This window comes from Triticum dicoccoides, chromosome 4B (assembly GCF_002162155.2).
Source record: "Triticum dicoccoides isolate Atlit2015 ecotype Zavitan chromosome 4B, WEW_v2.0, whole genome shotgun sequence".
Classification (NCBI taxonomy): Eukaryota; Viridiplantae; Streptophyta; class Magnoliopsida; order Poales; family Poaceae; genus Triticum; species Triticum dicoccoides.
The window spans coordinates 525,217,626-525,227,581 of record NC_041387.1 but is presented as its reverse complement, the minus strand read 5'-3'; the positions used below and the strand labels follow the sequence as shown (position 1 = coordinate 525,227,581).

The 9,956-nt window shown below is 45.7% G+C and overlaps 1 protein-coding gene across 1 annotated transcript; it reads right to left on the bottom strand.

The window, feature by feature from the left end:
- Positions 1-5,879: 5,879 nt before the first annotated feature.
- LOC119294418 lies at positions 5,880-9,183 on the bottom strand (the record flags this gene model as incomplete). The annotated part of the gene is made up of 5 exons (XM_037572589.1): positions 8,939-9,183; positions 8,114-8,901; positions 7,484-8,011; positions 6,601-7,357; positions 5,880-6,474 (listed from the first exon to the last, which is right to left on the bottom strand). Coding segments are annotated over exons 1-5 (2,913 nt in total), but the record flags the coding sequence as incomplete, so codon positions are not given.
- Positions 9,184-9,956: the final 773 nt, after the last annotated feature.

Below are 9,956 nucleotides of genomic sequence, written 5' to 3'. Positions count from 1 at the left end.
AAATGAATAAAGGGGTTATTAAATAGTTCATATCATGAAATGACGAACTAAATAGGCCGAGATATATAGTAAATAATGATTGAAATTACCTGTTGACTATCCCAAACAAGATGTTATAGTCAGTTTTTTCTTTGAGTAGTGAGTCCAGTATTTCAACTGTTCCGGCGTCAACTTTAATGATACACAAGACCCAGTGATATCTGCATGCACACACGTTTGCATGTCTTAATTAAGCGGGCATATGTAAGCAAAAACATGTAGCTAGCTAGTAGGCAAAAACAGAGAATTTGTAGTACAAGACAGTGTGACTCACTGGAAATTGTAAGGAAGTAGTATATCTTCATTGTATTTGAGGCGCTTCAAGAACTCTAGCATGCTGTCCTCTACGGCCTTTTGATGACGTTCATCTATTTTCCATGTGTATTCATTAACGGTGTTTGGGTCAATGAACCCAATGCCATAGCGTCCACCTTTTCTCATTTCATACATCTTCATCCTGCATATAATACCATAGAAAAGAATATAGTGAGGATAATTACAGGTAATGATTGATCAAAAGGATCACTACAGCTAGCTTGAGACTTAAATTACAGAAAGAAATCACTTACAGGCAATAGCAACTGACGATAGATTTGTCGAGTGCGTCTTGATTGTATAACTGAAACAGTTCAGAATACTCAACGGACACAACTTTCTCATGGTAGTAATGATCCTCCTTGACATTCACCACGAGGGACAATCGGTCGGAAATCTTGGTAATGTTCATGTACCATTGATGCAATTCATACATTCTCGTTGGGAGGTTCTTGACCTTGTCTGGCTCGACCAAAGGTTGGCCCCAGACATATTTCCGTCTTATTTCATCCTCTCTAAGCACAGGCATGGGCTCGATCTCGAGGAGTTGTCCAACAATGATTTTGAGAACTTCAGCCTGCATTATATGCTCCTCCGTTATTACCACATTGCCCACCTCAGGAACGTAAACTGTTTTCCCACAATAATATTGGGCGCGCGTACTGTCACGTGTTGTTGGCACAAAAAGCGAGGGGATCGATTGCGCCGCCTGTTCTCCCAGCTGAGGAATGGTTTTCCCGCATTTTTTGACAGCTGCTTCTTGTTTGCTCGATCCCGAGCTCTCCTCCTTACGTACACGTGCTCGATTTAACTTCCTGATGTGGCGCTCATAGTCTGTGTCAACAGGCTTGGGAGCTGGTGGTTGAGCCATATGAATGAAGTGGTCAATCGTTTCCTCAGGCACTTTCTCCCTTGGCGGCGTTGGCGGTTTCGGTGCAAAATGGGCTTCCACCTTGGACTTCGATATGGCTGCGATTTCCTCCTCGGACCTGTCATAAGCCCTCTGCGGAAGAGGCGTGAGGCTTGGACCATATTTATATCGCTTGCCTCCGCCTGTACTTCATGTACTACCTCGACTCGTACCGCTACGCACCATAGCTGCGGCGTGTCTCTTCTGTGATTGTTGAGGCGGCGGAGACGGCTGACGGGGCTGAGTTGGACGAGGAGGAGTGGCCGCCTGAAGCTGTGCCAGACTTGGAGGAGGAGTGGCCTGAGGTTGTGCCGGACTTGGAGGAGGAGTGGATGTCTGACGCTGTGGCAGACTTGAAGGAGGAGGAGTGGTCTGACACTTTGCCGGACTTGGAGGAGGAGTGGCCTGACACTTTGCCGGACTTGGTGGACTTGCAGGAGCGGGAGACTGCTGACTCGGTGGCGGACTTCGACGAGGAGTCGGCTGACGCGGTGTCGGTGGCCTTCGAAAGATGATGCAATCCTTTTTCCATAGGATGATACAATGATTGGCGTCTTCGAGAAAGCGCTCGTCATCACCTCCAGGATAGTCAAGCTCTAGCTCCGAATATGGGTCCACCACCTCATCAACCAAGACACGAGCATAGCCCGCTGGAATCGGGTTGCAATGGAAGGTTGCCTCGGGGGGATTTGTAAAAGCAACGGCGTCCGCCACCTTCATGGATATGTTCTTCATTTTGACGTGTAGCTCACAGCTAGTGTTCTCCGTGATGTCATCCACGGGGTATCTACCCAGCATTGCGTCATCCGGGGCGGAACCCACGCTGCTTCTCGGCATGGATGGGGCGGTGCTATCCAATGCTAGATCATTCGCTAGCTGCTGCAGCTGCTGAGACCCCCTTTGCTGGGTAAGTGAGTCGATCTGCTCCTGCTGCCGCTGGAATTTGACTACCAATTCCGCTTGACTTGCTTCTAGGCCTTGAAGGCGTTCATAGTCCCGCTTCCTCTGCTCCTCCTCCATCTTCCTCTTCTTCTCCTCCGCAATATTCTTTCTTGCACGGGTTCTGTAGTCGGTGTTCCAGTCTGAGAACCCCTCATACCACGGAATAGCGCCCTTGCCTCGTGTTCTTCCCGGGTGTTCAGGATTTCCCAGGGCACGCGTAAGCTCGTCGTTCTCTCTGTTGGGCTGGAACACCCCTGATCGTGCCTCTTCTATTGCAACAAGTATCGCATCGTCGGATCCCTTCAGACTTGCCCTCGTCGAAACATTGCCTGTCTTCGGGTCCAACTCCCCCCCATGCGCATAGAACCAAGTCCTGACCCTGGGGGGGCAGCTCTTAGTAACCGGAGTGGCACCTGCATCCTCCATCTCTTTCTCAGACTTATCCCACTTAGGCATTGCCACTGCATAGCCACCTGGCCCCAACTTATGGAACTTATCCTTTTTTTGGCATTCTTCTTGTTTATTCTCGACCGTTCCTTAGCTAATTCCGAATCCTTGAATTTCACGAAATCGTCCCAATGAGCACGTTGGTTCTCTAGTGTTCCCTCGAATACTGGAGTCTTCCTTCCTCCCTTGACGTACTTGTCCCATTCATGATTCTTGTGGTTCTTGAATGCAACCGCCATCTTCCTAAGAGCAGCGTCCTTGACTTTCTGCACATCTGCTTCTGTGAAATGATCTGGTAGGGTGAAATGTTCCATGAGAGTATCCCAAAGCAGATCTTTTTGATTCTTGTCGACAAAAGTAACATCTGGACATGGAGCAGCGTCCTCTTTGCCTTTTTGTCTTTTGTCTTTTGCTGGCTCTCTCCATTCTTGAAGGGAGATCAGGAGTTGGTCCTTCACAAGAACTCCGCACTGACGAACGAACTTGTCCGCAATCTTCTTAGGCGCTAATGGTTCGCCATTAGGTCTGACTGCCTCGATATTGTACTTTACGCCCTCCTTCAACTTTTTGTCCGGGCCTCGTTTCGTCCTTTTGCCTGAAGATTTGCTCGATCCGGATGGCTAAAAGAACAAAGATCGATTCGTTAATATATCTTCAAGTCATTTAAAACATGTGATGATCACCAGATACCTGCTTATATAAATATATATACCTCGCCGGTCTTTGTTGTTTCAGGATCAACATGTTCTTTGTCATCATCATAATCGTAGTTCATGACTTCATCAATTCGGTCGTCGCGATCGAATATCATATCACCCTCTCCGGTGTTGTTTAGAAATTCGGAGCCGTCATAATCTTCTTCATTCTGATCATCATCTGGCCCGCGTATCATATCGAACATGGTCTGTTCTCCCTCTTTGTCGGTATTGTCTGCCATAGCTTTTATTTAACTAATTCAAAAGAAATATAAAACAATTTAGTATTCAAATTACATCGTCTCGAATAATAGATATAATCTTGAATACTTCGTCTAGAATAATAGATATAATCTCGAATACATCGTCTCGAATAATATATAATATTGAATAGTACATCACTGGCTAGCTAATTAAAGATCGAATACTACAGAAGAATCTAGGACACTCGCGGTTCATGCGGCGCGGGCGGTGGACACCCAAAGAGAAGGAACCCTCACAGGATCATAGCTGAAGTGAGATCCCCAAAGATACTGCCAGGTATTGGAGAACCTGCCGCCCTCTAACGCAACCATGTAGCGATGAACGTGCTCGTCCTCCTCCCTGACACGGCGACGTACCACCTCCGGCGGGGCTGGGTCCCTCCGCACCGAAACTGGCCCACGCGAACGCCACCAAATGAGATCAGGGTCGACGACGGGACCCGGGGCCGGGTTCCTCATCAAGCGGCGCGCCCCTCCAGGCAGCACCTCCCAGTGCTAGCCCGGTGGAGCCCAGTCCCGGACATGGGTCGGCTGGACGTCGTCGCGGACGGGTCGACGGCGAGGATGCGGGCCGGGCATCGTCGAGAACAAATACTAGCTATATGCCCGCAAAAAGTAATATTTTTTTAATGATTGGATTTTGATAACTAAAATTTCTAACATTTCTACTATTTCAAAAATCTATATACTATTTCATACTAATTAAGCATCTAACACTAAAAACAGAAAACACAACTTCTATACATCCATTAAAAAACTGAAAAACAACATTATATAAAAAATTTCCATACTAATTAAACACAAATTATATCCATCTAATATCCATTCATACATATATAATAGTGAAAAAATAATAATCTAAATAATCTAAACTAATTAAACATACAAAATACATATATACTAATTAAACACTAAATAATCTAAACTAATTAAACATACAAAACACGTATGTACGTGTGTGTGTGTGTATGGGCTCGGGGAGGGGCGGCGCCCATGGTGGCCGCCGGGGGCGAGGGAGAGGTGTTAGAGGGGGAGAGCTCACAGCGGGCGACGGCGACGGCGAGGCGATGGCCGAGGCGGTGATGGCGGGGACGGCGCGACGGGGATGGGGACGGCGCGACGGGGACGGGCCCGGGGCGGTGACGGAGACGAGGGCAGCGACGGGGACGGGGGCGGCGACGGAGACGAGCGGCGACGGAGACGATCGAGGGCGGCGGTGACGGCGACGGAGACGGAAATAGAGGAACAAACAGAGAGAGAAACTAAAATTTTCATAGCTGTTGTATATATAGAAGGCACCTTTAGTACCGGTTGGAGACACCAGCCGGTACTAAAGGCCTGTTTTGGCCAGGCCAAGCGGCGGGAAGCGACCCCCTTTAGTACCGGGTGGTGGCACAAACCGGTACTAAAGGCCCCCCCTTTAGTACCGGTTGGTGGCTCCTACCGGTACTAAAGGCCTCGCGCTGCCACCCCAAAGTTTAGTCCCACCTCGCCGGGCGAAGGGCAGCCGCACTGGTTTATAAACCCAGCCACAGCTACCACTTCAAACTCCTCTATATAGCTAGCAGGCTTGTGGGCCGAAACTCTGCGCGCTGCCCTGTGAGTCTGCTGGGCCTTTAAGGCCTGTAATTACACACCTGTGGCCTATCAGGCCCACAGGGCAGCGCCCCAAATTTTTTATATAGTTTTTTTCTTTTCTGCTTTATTCTCTTCTATTTATTTTTGCGTAGTTTTTTGTATAGTTTTTTCTTTTCTGTTATATTTATTTTCTTCTATTTATTTGTGAGTAGTTTTTCATCTAGTTTGCCAAAATTCAACATTTTCAGAGTTCATTTTGTAGTGATTTTCAATTTCACGGTCATTTTGTAAACGGTTGAAAAATAGCAAATATAATTTTTTTTCTTTTCTGCTTTATTTTTTCTTCTATTTATTTCTGAGTAGTTTTTTCTTTTCTGCTATATTTATTTTCTTCTATTTATTTTTGAGTAGTTTTTTTATATAGTTTTTTTCTTTTCAGCTATAGTTTTTCTTTCTTTTCTGCTATTTTTTCTGTTAGTGCCCGTAGTTTTCAAATTTGAATAGTTTAAATTTTGAATTATTTGAAATTAGTGTGAATTTGTTTGCACATAAAATTTCTTCGCGTTTCAAATGCCAAAACACATAACTACCCTAACTATTACAGAGATTCCCCTCTCGGTGCGAAACACAGAAGAAAGTGATGATAGCTAGTGAAGTCGATCACATCCCAGATCTTTGTGTGTGAAACTTTTTCTTCGCGTGTGTCCCTTTGCGTCGTAACCATGGGAAATCTTCATCATTTAACGGGATGCTCGGGTCAATATTCACTGTGAATGGAGCAATTTCATCAAACTTTTCATAATCTTCTGACTTGTCTGTCTTGTCATCCACTCCCACGATGTTTCTCTTCCCAGAAAGAACTATGTGCCGCTTTGGCTCATCGTACGATGCATTCGCTTCCTTATCTTTTCTTTTTCTTGGCTTGGTAGACATGTCCTTCACATAGAAAACCTGTGCCACATCATTGGCTAGGACGAATGGTTCGTCTGCATACGCAAGATTATTGAGATCCACTGTTGTCATTCCGTACTGCGGGTCTTCCGTTACCCCGCCTCGTGTCATATTGACCCATTTGCACCGAAACAAAGGGACCTTTAAACCACGTCGATAATCAAGTTCCCATATGTCCTGTATATAACCATAATATGTTTCCTTTCCCGTCTTGGTTTCTGCATCAAAGCGGACACCACTGTTTTGGTTGGTGCTCTTCTTATCTTGGGCGATCGTGTAAAATGTATTACCATTTATCTCGTACCCTTTGAAAGTCATTATATTCGAAGATGGTAACTGGGACAGCAAGTACAGGTCATCTTCAATAGAGGTGTCATGCATGGTACGTGTCTGCAACCAGCTGGCGAAACTCCTGGTTTGTTCACGTGTAATCCAGTCATCAGACCGCTCCGGGTGTTTGGAGCGTAGCAAATTCTTGTGTTCATCCATATACGGAGCCACCAAGGCGGAATTCTGTAGAGCTGTGTAGTGTGCTTCAGTGAGAGAATGTCCGTCCATACGTATTATTTGTTCCCCTCCTAGCGTGCCTTTTCCATCCAGTCTGCCCTTATGCCGCCATTCAGGAATACCAATCGGCTTAAGGTCGGGAATAAAGTCAATACAAAACTCAATGACCTCCTCATTTTGATGGCCCTTGGAGATGCTTCCTTCTGGCCTAGCACGGTTATGAACATATTTATTTAAGACTCCCATGAACCTCTCAAAGGGGAACATATTGTGTAGAAATACAGGACCCAAAACGTTAATCTCTTCGCACAGGTGAACTAGGACGTGTGTCATGATGTTGAAGAAGGATGGTGGGAACACCAACTCGAAACTGACAAGACATTGCACCAAATCATTCTGTAACCTTGGTATGATTTCTGGATCAATTACCTTCTGAGAGATTGCATTGAGAAATGCACATAGCTTCACAATGGCTAATCGAACGTTTTCCGGTAGAAGCCCCCTCAATGCAACCGGAAGCAGTTGCATCATAATCATGTGGCAGTCATGAGACTTTAGGTTCTGGAACTTTTTCTCTGCCATGTTTATTATTCCCTTTATATTCGACGAGAAGCCAGACGGTACCTTAATACCGAGCAGGCATTCAAAGAAGATTTCCTTCTCTTCTTTGGTAAGAGTGTAGCTTGCATGACCCTGATGTATGCCGTCTTCTCCGTGCATACGTTGCTGGTCCTCCCGTGCTTCAGGTGTATCTTTTGTCTTCCCATACACGCCCAAGAAGCCAAGCAGGGTCACGCAAAGATTCTTCATCACGTGCATCACGTCAATTGCGGAGCGGACCTCTAGGTCTTTCCAATATGGCAGGTCCCAAAATATAGATTTCTTCTTCCACATGGTTGCGCGTCCATCAGCATCCTTTGGAACAGGTTGTCCGCCAGGACCCTTTCCAAATATCACCTTCAAATCCTTGACCATATCATGTACATCAGCGCCAGTACGGTGGCGAGGCTTCGTCCGGTGATCCGCCTCACCTTTGAAATGCTTGCCTTTCTTTCTTACGGGATGCCTGCTCGGAAGAAATCGACGATGTCCCAGGTACACACTCTTCTTACAACTATTCAAATATATACTGTCGGTATCATCCAAACAGTGCATGCATCTGTGGTATCCCTTGTTTGTCTGTCCTGAAAGGTTACTGAGAGCAGGCCAATCATTGATGGTCACGAACAGCAATGCCTTTAGGTCAAATTCTTCCTGTTTGTGCTCATCCCATGCACGTACACCTGTTCCATTCCACAGTTGTAAGAGTTCTTCAACTAATGGCCTTAGGTACACATAAATGTCGTTGCCGGGTTGTTTAGGGCCTTGGATGAGCACTAGCATCATAATGAACTTCCGCTTCATGCACAACCAAGGAGGAAGGTTATACAAACATAGAGTCACAGGCCAGGTGCTATGGTTGCTGCTCTGCTCCCCAAAAGGATTAATGCCATCTGCGCTTAGACCAAACCATACGCTCCTTGCGTCATCTGCAAACTCCTTCCCGTACTTCCTTTCGATTTTTCTCCACTGCGACCCGTCAGCGAGTACTCTCAACTTTCCGTCTTTCTTACGGTCTTCTCTGTGCCATCGCATCGCCTTGGCATGCTCTTTGTTTTGGAACAAACGTTTCAACCGTGGTATTATAGGAGAATACCACATCACCTTGGCAGGAATCTTCTTCCTGGGGCGCTCGCCCTCGACATCACCATGCTCATCGCGGCTGATCTTATAGTGCAATGCACCACATACCGGGCAAGCGTTCAAATCCTTGTACTCACCGCGGTAGAGGATGCAATCATTAGGGCATGCATGTATCTTCTGCACCTCTAACCCTAGAGGGCAGATAGCCTTGTTTGCTTCGTACGTACTCTCGGGCAATTCATTGTCCTTTGGAAGCATATCCTTTATCATTACCAGCAACTTTCCAAATCCCTTGTCAGATACACCATTCTCTGCCTTCCATTGCAGCAATTCCAGTGTGGTGCCCAACTTTTTCTTGTCACCTACGCAATGCGGGTACAACAATTTTTTGTGATCCTCTAACATGCGCTGCAACTTCTTCTTCTCCAAATCACTTGTGCAGTTTCTCTTTGCATCGGCAATGGCCCGACCTAGATCATCAACGGGCTCATCTGATGCCTCTTCTTCAGCTTCTTCCCGCATTGCCAGCTCAGCTTCTTCCCGCATTACCGGCTCAGCTTCTTCCCCCATTGTTGTATCATCGTATTCAGGGAACCCATGGCTAGGATAGCTGTCGTCGTCCTCTTTCTCCGTGCTTGGTCCAAACATTATAGTGGGGCATGAAACCGGACTCAAACAGGTGGACGTGAATGGTTCTTGACGTAGAGTAATTGCGACCATTCTTACAGCCAGCACATGGACAAGGCATAAAACCATCCGTCCGCTTGTTTGCCTCAGCCGCAAGCAGAAAAGTATGCACGCCCTCAACGAACTGGGGAGAGCATCGGTCATCGTACATCCATTGCCGGCTCATCTTCATTACACAACACCGAATAGACCAAATTAATACAAGTTCATACATAAAGTTCATACAACACTTAAATGCAACAAACAAATAACTCTCTAGCTAAAGCATTTAAATGCAACAACAAATGCGATCAAGATCGCAACTAAGGTAACAATTGATCCAACAACATAATGATACCAAGCCTCACTATCGATGGCATATTTTCTAATCTTTCTAATCTTCAAGCGCATTTTCTCCTTCTTGATCTTGTGATCATCGATGACATCGGCAACATGCAATTCCAATTCCATCTTCTCCCCCTCAATTCTTTTCAATTTTTCTTTCAAGTACTCGTTTTCTCTTTCAACTAAATTTAACCTCTCGACAATAGGGTCGGTTGGAATTTCCGGTTCACATACCTCCTAGATAAAAATATCTATGTCAACTTGATGGGCATAATTTGTCATAAACATGAAATGCAACAAATAGTTTTAAAAGAGAATATACCACATCCGAATCATAACAAGGACGAGGACCGACGGGGACGGATATCAAAACCATGGCACTATGTATAACAAATAACGTACGGGTAAGATAATTATTATACGAGTAACTATATATCCAAATCACACAAACATCAATTTTTTATATAAAATTTCATGAACAAGAGGCTCACCTCAAGGTGGTGCCGGCGACGGGACGGTCCGGGTGATCGACGGTGGTTACGACGGAGATTTAGAAGGCACTAAGTAAACCACACCTACATATGCAAACTAAGTGTTATTTTAACCTCAAATTGC